The 24,504-nt window shown below is 43.2% G+C and overlaps 1 protein-coding gene across 1 annotated transcript in view; it reads right to left on the reverse strand.

Moving 5' to 3' along the window:
- The window catches only part of WIPI1 (WD repeat domain, phosphoinositide interacting 1), a 1,063,998-nt gene that overhangs the window by 627,007 nt on the left and 412,487 nt on the right, over positions 1 to 24,504 (reverse strand). The window contains exons 4-5 of the mRNA XM_044085121.1: positions 14,523 to 14,619; positions 13,465 to 13,562 (exon numbers count right to left, since the gene is read on the reverse strand). Of these exons, the coding sequence (XP_043941056.1) occupies positions 13,465 to 13,562; positions 14,523 to 14,619 (195 nt within the window). The remainder of the gene's footprint in view (positions 1 to 13,464; positions 13,563 to 14,522; positions 14,620 to 24,504) is intronic.

Raw genomic sequence — 24,504 nt, forward strand, 5'->3', positions numbered from 1 at the left:
ACCAGAAGATGCTTGGTGGTGGCGATAAGAAGCCAGTCGTCTAGATATGGAAACACCCGGAATCCTTTTAGTCTCAAGTGAGCTGTTACCACTGCCATGCATTTCGTGAACACTCTGGGGGCTGTGGAGAGACCAAATGGCAGGGCACGGAACTGGTAATGACTGGCTCCTAGCCAAAAGCGAAGCAGACTCCTGGAGCATTTGTCCATCTTGATGTGGTAATACGCATCCCAGAGATCTATAGAGCACATCAAATTGCCTTCTCTTAAAAAGGGAAGGATGGACTGAACCGTGACCATCCGGAATTTGGTTTGGGTGACAGACTTGTTTAAGCTGCTGAGATCCACAATGAGTCTCCAGTCCCCTGTCTTTTTGGCACCAAAAAGAATCTCAAGTAAAATCTGGATCCACGCTGGTCTAGTAGGACTGGTTGGATGACTCTTTTTTGAGACAGCTTTATAAGCTGCTGTTTCCCGTTGACTGGGTGGAATGTCGAGAAGCTTTCTTGGAAATTTTGGCTGATAAGAAAGGGGAATGGTGTAACCTCTGGTGACAATATTCTGCACCCAAAGATCGGTGGTGATAAGAGTGCCAAGTCGCATGGTGCAGCGAGAAACGACCCCCGACTGCTTCCAGAGGTAAGCAATTGAGCCACCCCTCAGGAGTCCTGATAAGGCTGTCCAGAGAAAGAGTCCCTAGAGCCTTGGTTGTGAGGACCCCCTCTGCCTCTATAGGGTCATCTTCCAGAATTGTTATCCCCTGTGCCTCTGGGATAATCATCACCACATGTGGCACAGAAAGGACCCTGAGCTTTCTTATGCCACATTTTCCCACTCCTCTGATTCCTGGAGAACGTATGGTGAGGGTTGGAAAACCATACCTCCACAGCAGAGAGGGTTTTTTCAACTTGCTCGCACCTGGCTAGCATGTCCTTCACTTTGGAGCCAAAGAGGGATGAAGCTTCGATGGGAGCATTCAGAAAGGAAGATGAAGGGATCTGTGAGGTCACAGATGTGCATCCAAGCATGATGTCTCATAACAATGCCCGAACCCGCTGCTCCTTCAGTCGTGTGTGAGAGCAACCTCATGGACAAGTTGGATATTGATTCCAGGGTTGCTAGCTGCGAGGGCACTTTGTCCCTGACCTCGTCAGACAACTATCCTGCGAGTGTCCCAGAGAGTTCAGAGATCAAGTCCCTCTGGAGCTTCGTAAAATGTGCCAAATAATTCAGGGACCGTATAGCAAAGATCCCTGATGCAAAAACACGCTTCCCAAATCTGTCCACTGCCCGGGACTCCCTGTTGGGTGGGTGGAGTGCAGGACTTTCCTCAGCCAAGACCTTTTTCGTGGCCACCACCACCACAATAGCATCAAATGGTAACCCTTTGGACCAGTGTAGATTCTCAACAGAAGGGGACAGAATTTTGTCTGGTCTCTGAGGGATCACCTCAATGGAATCAGGGGTCTTCCACGCAAGCTGCATGACGAGCTGGATGAGCTCAACGGCAGGCGGGGTCACCCATGGGGTAGACGGCTGGGCACCAAAATCCTGCAGGAACATGGACTCCTCAGACAAAGGGTTGGAGGGCTTCCAGTCACCTCTCTGTTTAAACATCTACAGGATATCTCCAAAGGAAACATCATTAGGAGGTGACCGTGGGGACCCTTCACCATCATCTTAGCCCATGTCTTCCATTAAGTACTCCTCAGGCAAGTCCATGTGCTTCCTCTTGCATGTCTTCTTTTGAGGGGACTCCTCAGTGGGGGGTCTCTGAGGAGAACTCAAACGAGTGAGTACCCTAAACAGGGTTGTCCTCTGGCTTCTCTGCTCAGTGTCCCGGGGGTGTGGTCTGTGACAGCTGCAGCTCAGGGGGCGAAAGCTGGGATTCCAACATCATAGGAGTGCTACCAGAAGCAAGAGCCCTCTCCATCGCACCAAAGGCAGGCCCGCCCAAAGAGGGATGGGAGCATGGAACCCAGAAAGACAACCTTGTGACCGGGGTCACATCCCACTCCGACAGACCTGCCCCCACGGGTGGAGCCTCAAGCAAGATCAGCGTGGATGCCATCTGCACCAAGGTGGGAACTGAGGAGAAAGTCGGCATCATACCCGGGGTCGACGCACCTGTCTCCCAATCCCCAGATTGAGGAAGGACCAGTTCAGCGGGAACCAAAGACCAAAGGGACAAATTTGGAGTGGGAGTGAGGTGCACCGTAGGCACCGAGGTGGTGGGTTCCAAGAAGGATGTCGAAACAGAAGGCTTCGGAACCGAAATGGTCAAAGGAGGAGTGTAAGATTGAGTCTGTGAATAAGGCAACCCAAGTACAGCAGGTGGATGGTTTTTAGAAAGTGATGGAATCCTCCTGGCTACCAAAGGTTGGTCCACAAGACGCACTACGTCATGTTCCGAAAGGCTCTTGGTGGATCTAGTAGATACTCCAGACGGGGGTCAGGACGTTCGAGAAATGGGCTATACGCTTGGCCCAGAAATGGGTCTACTGAGAGAGAGCATTAGGTCTGTGGTGCAAGGTCTGCCAGCACCAAAGTCTTTAGTTTTCAGACCGGAAGCAAAGGGGTCAGATCCAGTGAGGTCTGTAGAACACTCAGTGCTGAAGTGGCACTCGGAGCCAAAACAGTCAGTTCCAAAATGGAAACTGAAGTTGAAGGTGCGCCCTGAGCCGAAGTTGCTACAGGTACCCAAGTCAAAATAGGTGTAGTAAGATCTATGATCTGTGCCGGAGGCAGGGTCTGTGCCAATACAGGCGCCAGTATCGAAGGTTTTGAGATGGTTGGAGCCAAGGAAGGCAAAGCCAAAGAGGCAGATTTATGCTCCAACGATAACTTGGGGACCTTAGATTTCCCAGATTTGCTCTGATCACCCGATGGTGAAGAAGGAACAGAATGGGATCTCTTTTTGTCCTTAGAAGGAGGGGTTGAGACCTCCATCGCAGCAATGGCTTCTGAAAATGGAGACTTGAGTAACCCCTTCAGAATGAGTTTATTTTTGCGTTCAGTAAAAGTGCATTGGCTGAAACTTTGACAAATATCACATGGAGGCTGCACCGAAAGGTGGGCCACTCCCAAAGAGTATACACAGTCATCATGCAAGTTACTGTCATGTAACTTGCCCTTACAAGAAGTACAATACTTAAAGCCAGAGGTAACCCTTCTTATTTAGAAGTTATGTACTCACCATAACGTTCCATCTGAGTAGGTATCTTCATTTGTCTGCAACCTTTGGGATACGGATCCGATCTCGGATCCGAGCCGACAACTTTTACCACAGCATAGATCCAAGCTCCTAGCTCCTCCCTTTACCCATAATCCCCTGCCAACCCTAACTGACCTCAGATCAAGTTTGCCCGATATAAGCAATGTAAAGGTGCCCCGGAAGGGGCTAATACAAGACAGATCCTAAAGGTCAGGGGGAAGGAGGGGGGGATGGATGCAGACAAATAAAGATACCTACTCAGATGGAACGTTATGGTGAGTACATAACTTCTAAATCTGAAGTAGGAACTTCATTTGTCAGCAACCTTTGGGACAGAGTCCCCAGCTACCTGAATCCTGGGTGGCCTTTATGGACGAACATTCCGGAGCACTGCAGAGCCAAAGGACGCCCTACCTCTGGAGACAGCATCCAGTTTGTAATGGCTGATAAAGGCATGAGATGAGGCCCAAGTGGCTGCGGAACAAATATCATCTAAGGGAACCCTAGATTTAAAAGCCGCTGAAGCAGCGACGGCCCTAGTAGAATGAGCTCGAACCCCTTGAGGTGCAGGCCTTCCCAAACTCTGGTATGCTAAGAGGATACAATTAGCTATCCACCGTGATAGTGTAACTTTAGAGATTGACTTGCCTAAACTTGTTTTGGCAAAGGAGACAAACAACTGGTCAGATTGCCTATGACCAGCAGTTCGATGAGTATAAAAATGTAATTGTCTGTGCACATCCAAGGAATGCAGTTTATATTCTCCTTTGTTCTGGTAATGGGGAAAGAACACGGGAAGATTAATGGATTGATTAATATTAGCTTCTGAAGACACCTTAGGCAGAAAGGACGGATTGATCCTGAGGTAAACTCTATCCGGATGGAAGGATAAATAAGGCAGCTTAACACATAGAGCCTGAAGTTCAGAAACCCTTTTAGCTGACGTAATGGCCACAAAGAAGGCCGTTTTCCAAGAGAGATATTTAAGATCAACCGTGGCCGCCGGCTCGAAAGGGGGGCTAGTCAAGGCTTGGAGAACCAAAGACAAATCCCATGGGGGTACTACCTCCCTGACTGGAGGTCTGAGAAGGAAAGTACCCTTGAGGAAAGCTTTACAAAGCTTAGCAGTCATCAGAGGGCCTGATTCATGCCCTACATGATAATGCGAAATCGCTGCCAGTTGTACCTTGACTGTAGAGCAGCTAGCCCCTTGATGAAAGAGGGTAGTTAAGAACTCCAAAACTGACGTGAGAGGCGCTGTGAAAGGATCCAAGTGATGGTGCTCCGCACAGATTGAAAAACGTTTCCACTTGCTTCGGTAGGCTCTTCTGGTGGAAGGTTTATGTGCTGCTACTAGGATGGCTTTGACTGGTGAGGAGATTCCGGGAGTCCTAATCAGGAGTGGAACTGGAGCAACCAAGCCGTTAGCTTGAGGTTGACCAGGTTGGGGGCCTGGAGACCCAGAGGGTGGGTAATGAGATCCGGGAGTGGATCCAGAATCCATGGTGGATGAATTAGGTGAGACCACAGGTACGGGAACCATGTTTGACGAGGCCAGAATGGGACAATGAGGATCATTTTGCTACCCAGTAGACTGGCTTTCTGTAGGGGTTTCAGCATCATGGGCAACGGAGGGTAAGCGTAAAGGAGACTGGGAGGCCAAGCATGTACTAGAGAGTCTCTCGGGGACTCCCCTTGAGGGGGAATTAAGTAACTGTTGCATTTGGTATTTGAAGGAGAGGCAAAAAGATCGCAACAGGGTTGCCCCCATAGGGAAAATATTTGTTTCGCTACTAGGGGATTGAGAGACCATTCGTACGGAGTCAGGATTGAACAACTGAGCCTGTCTGATAGCATGTTGGACCGTCCCGGAATGTGCGTTGCAATAAGAAAGCGGTTGGTGGAAATCGCCCATTCCCACACTCTCATGGCCTCGCGACAAAGGGGATAAGACCTGGCTCTCCCCTGTTTGTTGATGTACCAGACAACTGACATGTTGTCCGCCTGTACTGCAATTGTCCCAATCGGTAGAAGGCTGTGAAGTGCCTGCAACGTCAAAAGCACCACCCTCATCTCTAGGACATTGATATGCAAGGAGGTCTCTATGTCGTTCCACGTGCCTTGGACCGTTCTGCCTGAATAGTGCCCCCCCCACCCCAGGCGAAAGGCGTCCATGGTCGCTGTGGCGACGGGGGAAGGCATCGAAAATGGTCATCCCATGTGGAGACTCGGGGACAGGAGCCACCACATGAGCAACCTTCTGCAAGCCCTGCTTAGGGGAATAGGATAAGACAGGGAATTGCGAGACAGGGACCATTGTACTTGGAGGGTCCATTGCAGTACCCTCATATTTAGGCAGGCTAGGGGTAGTAGACGAATAGCTGCCGCCATGGACCCTAGAGCCCTCAGGATCAATTCCGCAGGTGGAGCAGAAAGAATGAGAATGACATGCAACCTCAGGTTCTGAAGCCGATCGGGAGTTAAGAAGGCAAGCATTATCCTAGCATCCAATCTGGCCCCTATAAAATCTATCACCTGTGAGGGGACTAGAGAAGATTTGGTCATGTTGATAGTTAACCCTAGACATGGATCAAGGTCGAGGAAGTAATCCCTGCCTGAACAGAGCAGATGCCTTGTTGGGGCGATGAGGAGCCAGTCGTCCAGGTACAGAAAGACCTGAATTCCCTGAAGCCTCAGGTGGGCCGCTATGACCGCCAAGACTTTGGTGAACACCCTGGGGGCTGAGGTGAGACCGAATGGAAGGGCCCTGAAATGGAAATTACTGGCTCCCAGCTGGAAGCGGAGGAACCTCCTTGAGCGTCTGTCCACTAGAATTTGGTAGTACGCATCCTTGAGGTCTATCGAGCACATCCAATCGTTCTCCTGTAATAGGGGGAGAATAGATTGTAAGGTGACCATTCAGAACTTTTTCTTTGGGTACTGCCAAGTTCAGGAGAGAGAGATCGAGAATGGGTCTCAAGTCCCCCATCTTTTTTGGCACCAGAAAGAACCTGGAGTAAAATCCTGATACGAACTGATCTGGGGGGATGGGTTGGATGGCTCTTTTTTGTAAAAGCTGCTGAATTTCTGTAGCAGCTGCCTCCCTCTGATTAGGTGGTACGTTGGGGAGGCTTCTGATTTTGGGGGTTACAATAAAAGGAATTTGGTAACCTCTGGATATGATGCGAAGCACCCAGCGATATGTTGTTATGGACTCCCACATTGCTAAGTGCTTCGAAAGACGCCCCCCCGACTGCCTCCAGAGTGGAGCAGCTGGGCAACCCCTCAGGGGTTCTGCGTGGGCCTCTCAGAGAAGGGTTCTCTGGACCCAAAGTTTCTGGGACCCCCTCTGCCTCTTGGGCGGTGTCCTCCCTGTCCTCCTCTGCCACGAGAGGACTGGTTGTCCGGAGCAGACTGGGACTGATGCGATTTTCAGAACCACATCTTCTTCTAACCCTTTTGGTTCTTAGAAAAGGATCTCTGGGGAGCAGAGAAGCGGACTCCGATGGCAGACAACGTCTTCCTCGCTCTGGACTAAGGTGTCGCAAACGGTTTTGCCAAAAAGTGCAGAACCATCAAAGGGGGCATTCGCGAATGACGCCTTAAAGGGTTCCGAGAAGTCACAGTGTCGGAGCCAGGCCTGACACCTGATTACCAGGCCGGCTCTGCCGGCTCTAGCAGCTCCTTCAGTGGCGTGTGACAAGAGCCGCACAGAGGTATTAGAAACTGAGCATAGAGTACAGATGCTAGTCTCCTTCCGACATGGACTCTGGGGAGGATGCAGTGTATTCTTTTATTAGATCCCGCTGCACCCGGATGACGTGTGCCATATAGTTTAGCGCTCTCATGGAGAAGGTTGCTGAACTAAAGACCCGCTTCCCCAGGCGGTCCATCGCTCGAGAGTCCTTACTCGGAGGGTGGACCGCAGAGCTCTCCTGAGCCACCTCTCTCTTGGTGGCTGCCACCACCAACATGGCATCCACAGGGGGACCTCTGCTCCAGTGGGTTCTCTCAGCAGGGGGACTCAGGATCCTGTCCGGGCGCTTGGGAATAGGCTCCACAGTGTCTGGCTCCTTCCAAGCCCTGGTGGCAATAAGGTCCACCAGGGGATCGAGGGGAGGGGACACCCAAGAGGTAGATGGCCCTGCTTCGATTGCCTCTAGGAATACGGACTCATCGGAGGAAGCCTTGGGGGCAGACCATCTCCCCCTAATCCTGAGCATCTCCATGATGTCTCCAAAGGAGACATCCTCGGGGGGTGACCTTGGGGAGCCTTCCCCTTCATCTAAGTCCGTATCTTCGGTAAGGGACTCAGGGGAGTCCATGTGCCTCCTCTTACACTTGGCTTTGTGAGGGACCTCTTTGGGGGGGCTGTCCGAAGAAGACTCACCAGCAATATCACGTTCCACAGGAACACCCAGAGCCGTCAAGCAGGCTGTCCCGAAGGCCGGGTGATGGGAGCCCGGACCAGCTGAGAGGGAGTGCAGGGAGGAGCCGAAGCCAGGACCGGGGGTCCGGATACACTCAACAGTGCCCTTTCCACCACCGCGAAAGCCAAGGGGGAGCTACTCTCAATCGGCTCCGAGAGTCGGCTTCCACTTGGAGCCGAAGCGGGGACCGGATCCGGGGCTGAGACCCTCGGATCCGAAGGACCCGTGTGCTCCGACCAGGACGGAGCCGAAGTCACACAAAGTCCCTCGGATCGGAAGCTCCGCCCACGGCTCCAAGAGGTCGGATCCGACAAACTCAAGGGACTAGTCGGAGCCGAAGTAACTAGTACTGTCGGCTCCGACACACCCCCGGATCTGAAGTGGCTCGGCTCCCAGTGCTCCGAACCCGGGAAGTGGGACGGAGAAGGAGCGACTGGGGCAAAAAAAGGGGTCGAGCTCCCCCCCCCGGAGGGGGGGAGGCAAGAGCACTCCCATCTGCAGCTGGGCCTCGATGAACCTCCTCATCATCCGGTCCATGTCTGCATCTGACATACTAAATGTAGACCTCGAGGAGGCCACCGAGGCAGACCTAGAGTGACGCCTCGATGACCTCGACGGGGACCGGGTTGCCTCCTCCCCAGGGCCCGGTGAAAAACAAGGGGACCGGAGCCGAGGAGGAGGCGATGCAGAAACCCTGGATGGAGAAGCCCGCTTGGCGGGCGGGGCAGAGGAAGAGTCCTCGGCCTGCCGCTTATGGTGCTTCTCCTTCCTTTTGGTTTTTCCGGCCTTCCTATCCTCCAGAGCCAAAACGGGAGGTTGAGTCCCGACCGGAGGAAGGGAGGCAGGGGTGGTCGCTACCGAGGACTGGGTAGCGGCCACCGAAGAACCGGAGGTCGGAGCCGAGTCCGGGGGCAAAAGGCCAGCCAGAATCAGCTTCGATCTCCGGTCCTTAAGTGCCCTGGGGTTGAACGCTGCACAAATCGTGCATCCCGAAGAAAGATGTTCAACCCCAAGGCACCTAACGCACCGGGTGTGGCCATCTGCCGGTGAGAGCTTATGGCCACACTCAGTACATTTTGAAAAGATGGCTTTAGGGGCCTCTGACATATCGAACGTAAACCACAGTCACTAGGCCCCTAACACACCACAAACACACACTACGAAACAGCGAGGGTAGGGAGGAAAACATTTTTAACAAAAATAATTATTTAAGAGGAAACCTACACAAACTCACTCAATCACACAAGAAAATACAAAATTTCTTAGCTTTTTTTTTTCACAAAAAACCTTCCAAATGCCAGGAGCTCAAAATCCAGCTTGTTGGCTTGAAGCGCGGCAAACTAGATCTAAGGTCAGTTAGGGTTGGCAGGCGATTATGGGTAAAGGGAGGAGCTAGGAGCTCGGATCTATGCTGTGGTAAAAGTTGCCGGCTCGGATCCGAGATCGGATCCGTATCCCAAAGGTTGCTGACAAATGAAGTTCCTACTTCAGATCAAACATTTTAATAGAAAAGGACACCACAACTAACTGTATAATCCAACAATAATGAAGTCACTCAGTTCAAAAATCATCAGAAAATCACAAGAAAATACCAATATTACAACACACTGTAAATGAGAAGAAAGGGAAACACCTGAATAAAGATAAAGGCTAACAGGTTAAGCAAGAGAAAACAATGCCAGCTATGATACTGAAGAAATACCACAAGGATAAGGGAAAAGGCCGTACCAACAATGTTACTTTAAGTTTACCAATGGTAACAATGGCTAAAGTGGAAAATATACAGTTAGACCGAAGAAAAGACACTAGTAATACTAAAGGTTTAGAAAAATATGAAGATATTCAAAAACCTTTACACAAATATCAAAAAAAATTTTACTTAGCTGAGAGCTCGGCTGAAAAGCGGCTTTGTGGCAAACAAAATCTGAGGTAACAGGGAGAAGGGCATTCTAGGTACAGACTTAGCTCGAGAGTTTTTTTTGGCTGGCGCAAGCTTGGTAATAGGCCGTCTCAGTTCCAAGGGCTCGGAACCGAACCCATCAGTAATGAATGGAAAGAAGATTAACAACATCAGATTAAATGTTTTGTTATCTAACATATGCAGCTTGAGAAATAAACATTTGCTTACATATGATACACGTCTTGAAAAATAAACACATTCTTATGCATCCTATCAAACAGAAAGGGAAGTAGGCTAACTATCTTGGCCACCTCTTCCTCATCTGTGTCTAGAATATCTCTTTCTCTCTCTCTGCTCTTCTGTATTTATTCACCTGTTTTTTTTGTTTTTTTTTTTCAGTTACTGTTATTATGTGTAAGACAAGCTAAGCATCCTGACACAGTTCAAAAGAATAACTTTTACAAACTAAGAAAAAAAGAAAAAACGGAGGATACAAATCACGCCAGCCAAAGGATTCCAAAGATATTTTTTACTTATGCTTAGTTAGCGCTTTCATGCAAACCATTGCTTGCACTTCCTCAGACAAAGCAAGAATAAAACACATTGCAATTTATATTTACAGATGCTAAAGCCAAGCCCAAGATCAATTAAATAATTTACTTGTGCTTAGATAAACCAACCATTTACCAACAGTACTTAACTAATTAAAGCTGCACACATAAATAAAAAGAATACATATAATATATTCCATTTTACTAAACCAACTACCTAACATTCACTTTAAAAATGTATAACAAAGATTCTTTACATATATTTATATCCTAAAAACTACAAAGCTTTACATTTTTATATATATAAGTGCATATGTACACAATATTAGAAATACTAACATGGGAATACTTGATTTTCAGGATTTCCCAAGTTCAAATTTAAACATACTTAGGAAGAAAATAATATATATAATAAATGTATATAAAAATAAGTATGCATATATGTATATATATATATATATATATATATATATATATATATATATATATAAAAAACAACTATCTCTCCAGGGCTTTGATATTAAGTAAACATTTGATAGAACACATGTCGTTAATACCCGGATAGGAATAAGCGTTGGTTTTTAGCTGCCAAAGGAGTTCACGTTCTTGTAATCTTAAATACCATGGTCTCCCTCTAGGGTTCTTATCAACCTTTTCAACAATAATAAACAAGAAACTATGGGTGTTGTTTTCCATAATATGCTTAGCCAAGGCATTAGATAGATTTTGCTTGGATATAGCATATAAATGCTCGTAAATTCTGTTTAACAATCTTTCAGTTTTCCCAAAATAATAAGCTGGACATTCCTTACATTGGGCAAGATACACCACCCCCTGACTCTCACAGTTAAATTTACCATTTATATAGTATTTTGTGCCCCTGATTGTAAAATTAGAACTTGTATGTATATATTTACAATATTTACATCTACCACACTTGAACATACCTTTGTTCACTCTGTATGGTTTAAGAGGGTATTCTACCAAATTTTTAATAGAACGACCTTTTTTATATACTACTCTTAGTTCTGGGCCAAATAACAAATTTAACTTCCTGTCTTGCATAACAAATTCCCAGTTACTTTGTAGAACACCTCTAACTTGTGTAGCGTATGGACTGTACTGTGTTAAAAAACTAATGTAATTAATTTCATTTTTATTTACATTATTGTTCTTAAGTTGATTATCTATATTACAGTTCATACTATCAAGGTCAATATCACCTAACATGTGGTCAGGAATACCATTATCATCCACTATAGGTGTATCCCTATATAGAGGTGCAAAAATTCCTACCTTCCTCTTGTTATTAACCTCTTTAGAAACTGCGTTTAATAATTTGTCAGAATACCCTCTGTTGTTAAACATTTCCCAAAGTTTCCGACTTTCTTCCTCAAATGCCACATCAGTGGAACACATTCGTGAAGCACGAACAAAATGACTTTTGACCACACCCTTCTTTTGATAATAGGGGTGGCAACTGGCAAAATGCAGGAAGGAGTTACTATATGTTGGTTTTCTATATATCTGGGTGGAAAAAACATTTCTTTTTAGATCTTTACTTATGTTGATATCCAAAAAATTAATAGATGTATCGCCAATTTCATGAGTAAATTCTAAAAAGGAAACAAAGGAATTCATTTTACTAATCAGTTCGGTAACTTCCTCACATGCACAATCTGCTATCATAAGAATGTCATCCTGATAGCGTGTGTACCAAACTATGATTTTCTTAAACAGGTCATGGGTGAAAAGGAATGTCTGTTCCCAAAAAGCCATTATTGTGTTCGCAAAACCACCCCCAACTGGAGAACCCATTGCTACTCCTGTTGACTGCAAGTATATGTCCTTTCCAAACATAAAATAATTATTTGTCAAAATGATGTCCAAAATGGCAATAATCAAATCAACATCGTTCCCTGGGCACTTTTTCTGTAACAAAAATTCCCGTGCCCATTCTAACCCTGTTTCATGAGGAATGACGGTATATAAATTTCTAACATCAGCCGTCACAAAAATTAGGTCAGATTTAAAAGGAATTTCGTTAAGACACTCCAAAACATGCCAGGAATCTTTACAAATCTGGCTTTCTGTCTTAAGGAACTCTTTCAATTTGTTATCAACCCATTTAGCACAGGGGTAGGTGACGGAATTACGTCCATCAATTATAGGTCTAAATGGGGGGTTTTGGATGTTTTTATGCAATTTTGGAATACCAAACAGCACCGGTGTAGTGGGTGCTGCCATGGTAAAGTAATGATATATATCAAGTGTGATGGAACCATCCATAAACAATTCACTTAAAAAATCTTTTACTTTTTTATAAGCTTGGTTAAACTCATTTAAAGATACTTTTTTGTATGTATCACCGGACAATAGGCAAAGCATTTTCTCAAAATAATCTTTTTCATACATAAGAACTGCTCCACCACCTTTGTCAGGCTTCATTATTCTTATTTCATGAACCTTCATATGTGTAATTAAGTCTAATTCCTTAAATGCCAGAAGCTTATTCTTACAAATATCTTTATGTAAGCTTCTCAAATGAATTTCAGACATTTTTTCTAAAATCACTAGATTGTTGTCTAGAGGAGGATTAAATACACTTGAAACTTTTTCATTGCTATATTGAAAACTATTCTGATCTCCAAAGATTATTTTCAAATTCAATTTTCGGACGAACATTTTTAAATCACATAATATTCTTGCAATATCAAACTTTGGTGGTGTGACAAAAGAAAAACCTTTAGCTAAAAGTTCAATTAAATCAGGGCAAATAACAAAGTCCGTGTAATTGTATACTTTAAAGTCATTGTTCTTACTCAGTAAAATGTCCACCGAACTTTTCTTCCTAAGTATGTTTATATTTGAACTTGGGAAATCCTGAAAATCAAGTATTCCCATGTTAGTATTTCTAATATTGTGTACATATGCACATATATATATAAAAATGTAAAGCTTTGTAGTTTTTAGGATATAAATATATGTAAAGAATCTTTGTTATACATTTTTAAAGTGAATGTTAGGTAGTTGGTTTAGTAAAATGGAATATATTATATGTATTCTTTTTATTTATGTGTGCAGCTTTAATTAGTTAAGTACTGTTGGTAAATGGCTGGTTTATCTAAGCACAAGTAAATTATTTAATTGATCTTGGGCTTGGCTTTAGCATCTGTAAATATAAATTGCAATGTGTTTTATTCTTGCTTTGTCTGAGGAAGTGCAAGCAATGGTTTGCATGAAAGTGCTAACTAAGCATAAGTAAAAAATATCTTTGGAATCCTTTGGCTGGCGTGATTTGTATCCTCCGTTTTTTCTTTTTTTCACAGTTCAAAAGAAAAAGAAACTTTGCCAAAAAAAAAGTGCTTACCAAATTATTTGCATCATAAACCAGAATTTCCCCAATGCTTGAGCTGCCAGGATATGCTAAATATGAATTGGAATGATTGATTGAAAGTGCACAAAGTCCTAGAAATTAAGAAAAAAATATGTTAGCCTTACAGATGCAGTACTTATGTATACAGTGTTTCAGACTTTGTATGTGCTTTAGCCATTGCAGGCACTTTATTATTTTTAAATCATCAGTAAACCAGCTAAATGCAGTAAGAGATATAGTAACCACTTCATGGGGCCCTTCTACCTGTTAAGATTCAGTAATCAAAGTTACTCCCCTCACATTACAAAGATAACTAGACCCAATGTTACTTTAGTTCACGGATCTAGTATTAAAACATCTGCATTGATCAACCAAACCTGTATATGTTTCCTCCATTGAGATGCAGCATTAGTATTAGAAGGGTGCAACTGAAGGTACAGGAACAATGATTGGGTGAAGAGACATTAGGGTGGGATCACGGCACACTAACTGCTAGAGAATATTAAATATTTGGAATATGGCAGCAGACAGTTGCATTTTGGTTAAGAGGCACAATATTAACAACTCTTGGAACTTAAGAAAATCTAGGAAACTGGAGTGCAGTGCAATGTTATAAAACAATAGTAACCATCTATAACATAAAATGAGTACAAGCAGCAAAAATGTTTCCTGATGGACTGTATGCCACAACCTTGGATGGTGAAAAAAACTACAGAATACTCAGCATGTCACTCAATCAGCACAGCACCTGCAAGACCCTTTGAAAAGTTGATATTTTCTCATCAAGCAAGCCCAAAAGGCAGAAGTGCATCCTTTTAAGTCTGACACAAACCACTGGTCTTCTTAGGCAATCAGAGCAGGATAATAACAAGGGGGAAATATTGGGAATCAAACCCAGGAGTGCTACATCGTCAGTTTCCAATGTTTTCTCTACAGTACTATTTACTAAGATAAGCTGCACCACTAGACATTCACCTTTTTCCGCCACTGCTAGATATACTATAAACCTCAGACGGTGTGACCATATACGACTGTTTGTAGTAACCACTTACCTGTGGGATTTGAAGGAGTATCAGAAATAGTTTTTAGTAGCTTCATGTCCTTAATGTTATGGATATAGATGGCTCCCTCCAAGCACACTATAAGCCTCTGTATAGAAATGGGAAATAAAACCACATACCAGTATGTTTAAAGGGTCAACACATAGGAAGCTTGTTAAAATGACAAATACAAAAGCATTTACCCATCACATACAACAAATGCTAATACTCTACAGAAACAGTGCAAAGCTATTTATTGACTTTTTTTTTTTCAAAAGAGAATTTAAGACAGAATTTGGTAATTAGGAAAGACACACTAAGAAGACATAAAATGATTAACTTCTAATCTGATGTATGAACAGTGGTAAAAGCACAAAAATTATTACACCATTTAAGCTGTATAAAGGTGGCCTAAACAATGTGATACAGAACAGTTTTCTAAGGGGAAGCAAGAATGGAAATAAAAGACTAATGTTACAGCTACAGTTGCATGTGGAAGAAGTATCTGATGACTTTGTTGGAGCATTAGGAAATAGAACAGTGGCTAGATAAGAATAACTGCTTCCAGACTGAGGGTCACCAATGACACCAGGATGTTTTCTTAACATGCTACTGGGATAGGGAGGTGAGAGAGATAGTGAAGCATAGCCTGGTTATCTGTAACCACACTCTGTGCAGTTCCCCAGACTGGTGTCCCCCTCAGCTCACAGCTGAGGACCAAAAAAAGGCCTTCTCCAAGTTGAGGGCCAAAATAACTATTACTTAACCTCACAAAAAGCATCTTGTTGTTTTACTAGTGACTGCAAAAGTATCTGCATTCATTTCTGAATGCACTTTTGCAACATCAGTGCCTTACAATCTCACTCCCCCAAAATCCAGCACCCCCTTCATCCCACCCTTGTTATGCCTTTGGTGACTTACTAAATATCTAACAGGTCAAAAAATGTAACATTGAGTGGGGGACTGAAGAAGGGAATGAGAGGAAACAGGAGCAGTCTAAGCTTCATAATGAAAGGAAAAAAATCAATGGGACTGGCTCTTAACTACCTTCAGAGACTCCGATAGGTCTGTGATGTGGAGAGCAGTACTTTGAGTGTAGTTATATATCCTAACAAACATGGACATGAAAACATCTGCATAAAAATAGAGGTGGCAAACAAAATTAACATGTGGTAAACAAGATGGGATAATGGTATAGTACAATAACATGGAATTCATAGGCTCTGTGTAGTATGCAACAGCCTTTTGCATGGTTCTTGACAATGGTAAGAGTGGTGTTTAGCCATAGGTGTTAGGTACTTATCTACATAACAGCACTCACTGTGCAGTGCACAAGCAAATGAGTGCATAAACACAGACAAGCAATGCAGCACAAGCAAATGAGTGAATAATGGCATTTAAAATCAAGGGAATAAAAATGTCATGATTCATAGCTGTCACAGCAGACACTGGAGTGCCACATTGTACAATTGCATCTGGATAGAAACCACACTGAAAATGTGCAGTTTGCACACTATAACCATTATGACATTTGCATCAGACTGCACTCAGCAGCATTTGATTACATTAGCCACTGCCATTGCTGACTAGGTTTTGTGTCCTTCCAGGCTAAGGACTTAGAAAAGATAGAGAGAGTAGCTGACATAACATATCTTGACAGAAGACCAGCGAGTTAATCACTGCATAATAAATAACAATATCACCAATACCTTGGTCAACAGATTTCAACCAGAATCTGAATCTGTGGGACTGAGTGGTCTTCCTATCTCTTTGGATACCAAAGTATGTGTAGCTCTTATCTTAGCTGCTGAGAACTTTCAGTGACCCGCTAGGGACATTTTGGGTATTTTGCAGGCATTTCTCTAACAGGCTTCAGAGGATACATAGGACGTTCAAGGCTATTTTAGTCAATGTCAAGTGAATGCCTTACCAATACTCACACTTAGGTTTTGTACCCTTTCTCAAGGAGGGAAAGACAGGCTAGTTATTTCCAGGCTAAATTTAAGTCATCCAGATTACATGCGAAGGAGGGTGTTGAACTGCATTGCTTAACTTGCACAGGAAGTTTATTCCAGAGAAGAGGCAGGTGTTGGATGATGAAGCTAAACTCCATTTATAATTCGCTTTACTGATCCTTAGACTGCTTTTCGGTTTCTTGGAGACATTTTTTCTACAATCCTCATTCTGAGGATTTCTAGCCTTACTTTACAAGTTAAGGAATTTCTTTTGCATGTTATCAAGTTTGTTTAAGTCAGTTGAACACCAGGGGGTGTTTTTAAATTTCCCATTTTATTTGGGTCTAGCTAAGACTGCTACAGCTATGAATATGTTAATACGCCTTAGTGAAGTTGGCTGTGTCATAGTCAGCAGTAGTGATGTCAAAAGTAAATTTAGAGATTTCATCATATTACTAAATAAGGTTTGCCCTTTAGAAATCCTTAAATACATAGATGTTGGTTACAAGGAGTATGGTGTTTCTGTGACTATATGTCATGTGTTTATGGTCTAACTTATCTAGAGCATGAGAGACTAGGGGAGTGCAGGCAATATTAGTGAGGATCAGATCCAGAATATATAAGCCTCTAGTGGGTTTACCAACTACCTGATCAGGGAATTCTTATTTATCAAATCCACAAATTTTTGGGCATACCCTGTATTCACGATACAGGTGTTGCAGTCTATGGCTGGAAAATTGAAGTCACCTGGGATTATGGAGTCATTGCTTACAAGAATTTTTCTACAACATCTAAGACCAGTCAGCTGGGCTCTTACCACAACCTATGCAAATAGTCTCAAATACACAAAGCCAAACCTCCGATGTACAACAAAGACCCACTGGGCAACACATGAACACCACCAAAACAGCACAAAACCAGTCACAAAAAACACCGCAAAAAATGCAACACATAGACACTCACAGTCAGAGTGTCAAACAGTCCACAACCCTTAAAGGCCCCAACTGTGCCAGACCAGAAGGTCATTGGGAGAAGGTGAGGTAGCTAGACTCCTGACAGCTGATGAGACACAGTAAGGAGGTGAAGTGGTCAGTCAGCCGGAGGCAGGAGAATCCGTCACACATAACGCAAGCACTCAGGTCTCTCAACAGCAGGTACAAATAGCAACTCATTCAACAGCCCGCTCTCTGATAAAGCGACCTGGGGCGTACTCCTCATGGACTAGCATTAAAGAGACATTGAGGAGCTCTGTTATGAATACCCAAGCAATGATGACCCTGACCACAAGCAGTATCCTAAACACACCAAATCATTCAAAGGTTATCAGTATAGATCTGCCGGCTTTAACAATGGCTGGACAACTGAGCCGCGTCGCAAAAAGGGATCAGTATCCTCTGCCTGGGATGACATGCTGGGACATTCCACGCTGCCGCAAAGGGGCGGCTTGCACCTGTCACCTGGGATTCCGGATATTGGCAAGGCTCCACCTACCCCATAAATAAACAAAGGGCAGGAAATTATTCTAAACCTACCACCCTGGAAACAAAAAATATAAAATAAGGGGTAATCTTTTACAGTATGAAGTCTAATGTCTGTGCTGTGATAGCACTCGAGGCCCTTCTCAGTATGGAGAAAGGCGATGTCAGTGCTGTATTGAAACCTGGTTCAAGGCTCCTGAGACACCCCCCAATACCAAGAAAGGATACCAAATCCATATCCATCCCAAAATCAGGAAAAAGACACCCACACCAAGTAAGAGTATTGGCTTGAACCATCAGGTGCAATTACCCGTGAGCAAGCATGATCGTGAAACACCATCATGTACCTGCAATTAACCCGTGACAAGACTGCACATGCAAAACCTGCAAACACTAGTACCCTCACAAAAATCTCAACCACACACATACTTCCTGAAAACACTACCAAATATAAATGTATCACCAAACAAAATCATACTAGAACTAGCCCATTACCAAAATATGGACTGGGAACTTTATCTGACCCCAAACACCCTCATGCCAAACACAAGGAATTCCTGTTACACAATTCCATGAACAACTCAAATCCCATCCTGGAAGGAGATAGCATACTCGATCAGAGGATCACGAACATGGGAGATCAATGTTCAACACCGAGTGAGATCTCGTCACAATCCACCCCCTACTGAAATCTCGCTGGGTCCTCATCAGAACCAAAAGCCTGAAATAAAACCCCACAAGACTAGTGTGGTCTCAAAAGCCGACTTAGTAGCTAGGAACTAGTGTGGTCTCCTTTAAGAGACCCGAGCCTTCTACCAGAAAACAATGCTCAAGCGAAATATGGACTCAATCAGCCCAAGCACACAGCACCTGCTTACCAAAGGCCATGCAGCAATCCCTGTGGAACCCAACCATAAACAAAACAAAGGCAAAAAGGAGGAAGCTACTACACTGACCATAAACAAACTCTACAACAAGACAGAGCTACTACAAGATAGAGTAAAACTAACCTATAAGAGTAGACTACCCAAAAAAGAAGACAGATAAAAAGAAAAAGCTAAAAAAACAATCAAAAGAAAAAAAAATTCTAAGGCCTTAAACCTGGACTCAAGGAACAATCATGCTCAGAACAGGTATGCTGTTAGAAACCTGGAAAATGATCAGAAATGCTCTGACAGTTCAAAATACAGGTTCGATTACTGATCCTACAGACATTCCCAACAGGAAGGCTTCTGACAGGTTCGGTGCAAACTTCTCACCCCCTCCCCCAAAGGAGAGATAGCTGCAAAATGATTGCAGCCCCAAACATCAAAAGCGCCCAAGTGAAACTGCTCTCAAAGCAAAAAACACAGCATCATGAAACGGCTGGGGTGATACGACTGTGGCTGGGACAGGACAATACAAAATTAAACCACAGCTAGGACACAACATTAATCAAGTCTTACCTCTGGAAAGTTACCCCCCCACTTCGCACTGGTGCTGCTGGTCCACTTCACAAATTATGCCCTCCACCGACCCTGGTAATTGCCCGGCCCGAAGCTTGACCAAGCCTTATAATAAAAGCCATAAAGGATCATAAACTTTGGATCAAATTGGTTTATTGGGTGCTTTGGATGGATCCAACCCAGTTTGGCTTTGTCAAGTCAGATCATGCCTTTTTAAACTTGGTTGAAAGGCAGTCCTGCGCAAAAGCCATTGATGAAGCCTTAGATCCATACCCTTTCGAGATTGATCTGGCTAAGACCTTGATACAATACCCCGGCATCATGTCAAACATCACTCATCAGCTTAAATGTTAGATGACACAAGATGTTGCTGAAGGACTGAAGTGACCAGAACCCACTCAAAGCCTGTTGCTGCAGCCATGTCAGCAGGCTCACTCCCTGTCTGGGCCCTCTTCCCACAGATGCCAGTCCTCTGCCACTCTTGTTGACACACTTTCTAGTAGCTGCAAACACAGGAGATGGCTACTAAACTAGTTTGCAGTAGACTGCAAACTGGGCGCCATAGTAGAACAGACAACGACTACACTATCCTTCAACTGGGTCTCCACAGAAACAAATAACTGGTGCCAGAGCCACGGCCCTAAAATTAAATGCCACAAAAATGCAAGTCATACCCTTTCCAGGAAGCAAGAAACTGAGCACTAGGGATAGGTCCAGGGACACTGAGCACAGAAGAAGTAGTCGGACCTGGGGAGAACACCCATGTAGCTAAAGTCATTACGACTGTAGCTAAGTAGTTAGGAAGACCCAGCTACTACATTGCCCACCCCTTATCATGGAAGGGATTCTCATCTAGATCAGGGGAGGTTACCAATGATTCACTCATCCTCATCAGACCAATGATTGAGTACAATGCCCCATTGGAATGTATCTGACCCGACACTTGCAGACCAATAAGAGACCCAAAAGTTCCTCACCAAAAGGATAAAAGGGTCCTCAAATCTATCTATGCTTGACTGAAAGAACTCAGCTCTAATCAGTAAACACACACAATCAGAGGTGACCCTTGCCTGGGCATGTGAAGCCCAGATTTGATGAATATGCTTCAAATCAAAATCTAGATCAAAAAGAGCCACCAGGCGGGGGCTTAAACCTCCGACTGACTTATTAATGGGGCGTTAACTGGGGATGGTTATCACCCAAAGACTCCCTATGCTGTGGAACCAGAATCCCCGGTACATGTGAGCCAGAGGACCTCCTCTGCCTTGTTCAAGAGAAATCTTGACCAATGGATGGGAGATCGCGGATATACCCCAGGGATTACCTCCACCTCAGTGTCGACAGGGAAGGCTTTGCAAAATAAAAGGTATAGTTCCCCATACTAAAGAAAGGGGTGGCGTAAGCCTAAAGCGATGGGGAGCAGGCTTGTAAAATGCCGGGGGCATAATACAAATATGAACCTATGAACCTATGAACATGATCCCCTAGAGACAAAGAGGGTAACTATTAGCTTATTTTGTCTATGGTAAACTGCACATTTATTTATTTAACATTTGTTTACTGGGAATGACTGACTGGGACAGAGACCATTTGCAGCAGAGGATGGGGGAGAAATGCTCCAGACACGTCTTTGGAATGTGGGAGAAAACCAGAGCACCTAGAGGAAACCCCATGTGAATGCAGGGAGGCCATACAGACTCCACACAGAATGCACTCCAGCTAAGAATTGAACCAGAGAACCTCTTACTGTGAGGTGACAACGCTAACCGCTGCACCACTGCATCACATCAAGATCAGTTTTTGAGTCTCAGTCTGTGGTCCTTGACAAATATGCAAACATCACTGCAACTTCAAGCAGGCTTAAAGGCATGGTAGGCACTCATCCCTAGTATGGAAGTGCTTTCTTTACATTTTAAACAAGTTTTCTGTAACTACATATACATGGATTTGTTCCAGATGCAGCACTGTCCCAAGACTGAGCAATCTGTTAATGATACTCCTGGCACTGAAAAAAGACAGGAAAATTAATATCAGAGTGGCAGGAAGCCTTACATGTGGCCTCAATGTTGTTTGTAAAAGTGTTACATTCTTTTTATGAAGGAAAAACTGTTGAATTACTGTCCCAGGTTGGCCAACTTTGTGAACAAATAAAGCCACATGAAGGTGATCCTTCATATTGGGAACAGTTTGCACAGTTGACAAAAGATTTAACTGGATTGGAAAAAGAGTTAAACTCGCGTATGATTAAACAATTCTCTAGAGATTCGAGGGATTATCAAAACAGTTTACCCTTCAGAAAACTGTTAAGTTTTTTGATAGTAAACAATGACCCCAACTTCCGGCTAAACGTAAGAGGAAAAAGCCAATTCTTAAGAAAGTTGGTGGTATCTCTGGTGGATCGGGAGAAGAGTTTTCCTCCATACTGATACTGATTTAGATACACCATCTACCGCCCCTTCTGCTAAAGAGAAAAATGACAGTTTCCCTTTGTGTGTCACAGACTGGGTGGACGTAAACACCATAAGCGTAGTACCCACTTTAGAAACCCTGTTACATCTAATGACATCACAGTAGATAATTGTAATGTTCTTAATATTTCTTTCTCCCCTTTATCTTCTATTGAAATTGAAGTACTCAATAAAAGTCTTGTTTTTTTTTGTGTCCAGTTACTTAGTGCCTGGGGATGTGTTTGCTCAAGATGTCATCTCAATCTGTAGATTGTTGAATTTAATGGTATTTTTTCATAATAAATCAGTTAATAAGGAATATGACCTGACGTTTTTTGTTTCAAACCGTCTACATTTACACCACCTCTTAATAAGAGTGTAGCAATTTTTCAACATCAGGTATTGCGTGATTTACATTTCATGTAAGGATCCTATTTACAGAGTTCACATAATAATTCTTCTTTTGCACCTAGACAAGCATTGATAAATCTCTCTAAAAATAAACAACTGGTTATTAGTCCAGCAGGCAAAGGAGGTGCGGTAGTAGTATGGGATTGGGCCATGTATGCAGCAGAGGCACATAAACAACTATTAGATCAACGATTTTATCAAAGGATGTTTTTGAACCCTACTCCGGTACTTAAATCTGATATTAATCATTTTTTGGAGCTTGCCTTGGAGGAGGGTATTATTACTAAGGAAGTTCAGTTTCAATTGATGGTTAAAGATCCCTTGAAGCAATACTTCTATATGTTACCAAAAACACATAAAATTTTAAACTAACCTCCAGGCAGACTAATAGTTTCTGGGAAGTGTTCAGAACCTTTGTCTGCCTTTCTCACTCAGTATTTGAAACCTTTGTTGGTACAGGTGAGATCTCGTATACAAGATACTATGGAGTTCTTAAACATTATTAAAGAGATGCAGTTGGAACTAAGGTGATATATGTGCACAATGTGTCAGCATTATATATTAATATTTCCCATTGAGCAGGTCTGCTGGCTTTGGAATACTGGTTGAATCGCATTCCTCTATATAGCCCAGGATTTAACACCTTTTTTACTTTGCCACATTGAACATATATTAACCAAAAATATCTTTTATTTTAAAGATCAGTGTTCTTTGCAACTTAAGGGCACTGCTATGGGGGCATCATTTGCCCCATTTATTCATACTTGTTTTATGGGTTATATTGAGGAACAGATTTATGATCCTATGCATAATCTTTTTTTGGAATCTATGGATATCTGACACCATTACCTTGACAATTGTTGGATGGTTTGGCATTCACAGGAGGATTATTTAAGAGAAATTGTTACCTATTTAAATAAAAACAAGTGGGGTATACATTTTACCCTTAACTTCAACACCACACAATTTTTTAGATTTTGAAATTCATCTACAGCAGGATGGGACCTTGGGTACACAAATTCATAGGACGCATCCCCAGGTCAATACTTTGTTACAGACTAATAGCTGTTATCCCCGGCACATTGTCAAGAACATTCCTAAAGCCCAATTTATGAGGCTTTATAGGATTTGTTCTTTGGGTGAATTGTTGGTTTTATATGACCAAGAGTTGGTTACTAGATTCTGTAACACAGGATACAAATACCAGAATGTTATTCAATCAAGTAAGAGCCTGCATTTAATTGCTGGAACCTGTGTTCTGAGAGACTGCTTTCCAATCTATCTGCAAATATATAGAGCTGAGTATATTTTTTTGGTTTTAGAGTTTGTACTGTTAGTTATTGCTTTCCAATCTATCTGCAAATATACAGAGCTGAGTATATTTTTTGGTTTTAGAGTTTGTACTGTTAGTTGTTGCTTAGATCTCTGTTGAAACTGTTTTGTCCCACCAACCGTCCCTATTTTTAGCTTGTAGTTTATATTTGGTGGCTTTTGCAGTTGCCCGCCCCACTATAGATTTGATCTGGGACACTCCCCCAGTCCTATCTCTTTAACACATTCTACCCAATAAACTCTTTCTGCATTTGCTTTTAGTCCATTTTAATTTAATTGCACTTTTTAAACTGTGTTTGGTGTAATATTGCTAAATACTCATGTGTTTGCTTGCACTGCATGTGAATTGTTTTTACTACTGTTTTTGCTACTTTTCTGTAAAAAAAAAAAAAAACTAAGCCTGTTTCCTACCTTTCCTGTAATTAGTCTTCCAGATACAGATGTGCTGTATCCAGGACTGTATGTAAGCTTCTGAGCCATCCAAGCCTTTCTGTGTTAGAAGGAAGCCTTCTAGCTTATCAGTGGGAGTGGTAAGCACTAGGTAACCTGTCTACCACATAAGGAGTGGTTCTGGCCCAGAAATTGTAGTTATTAGCCGTTTGGGCAATCTCTTCCATCTCTCTCAACTTTCTGATATGAAAGCCTGCATTTGCACTAGTTTCTGTCCTGTAACTCGTCTATTGCAGATACAGATTCTTAGTTTTAGCACTTAAATCTGCTTATTCGTGCTCAGCACTTTTTATTCAGAACTTATAAGCACTAAATAAGCTACTAATTACAATATCATTCAATCTTCCTCATTACCTAGAGGAAACCAGTTTTTGTACTTACTTTTCTCACTTGCTTAGAAAAAAAACAGCTCTTGTACTCACTTTCTTCACTTATCTAGAGGAAAATATTTTTTTATTCAGGCATGTCCAATGGTC

This window comes from Protopterus annectens, chromosome 10.part0, assembly GCF_019279795.1.
Source record: "Protopterus annectens isolate FY-2018-M chromosome 10.part0, PAN1.0, whole genome shotgun sequence".
Lineage (NCBI taxonomy): Eukaryota > Metazoa > Chordata > Ceratodontiformes > Protopteridae > Protopterus > Protopterus annectens.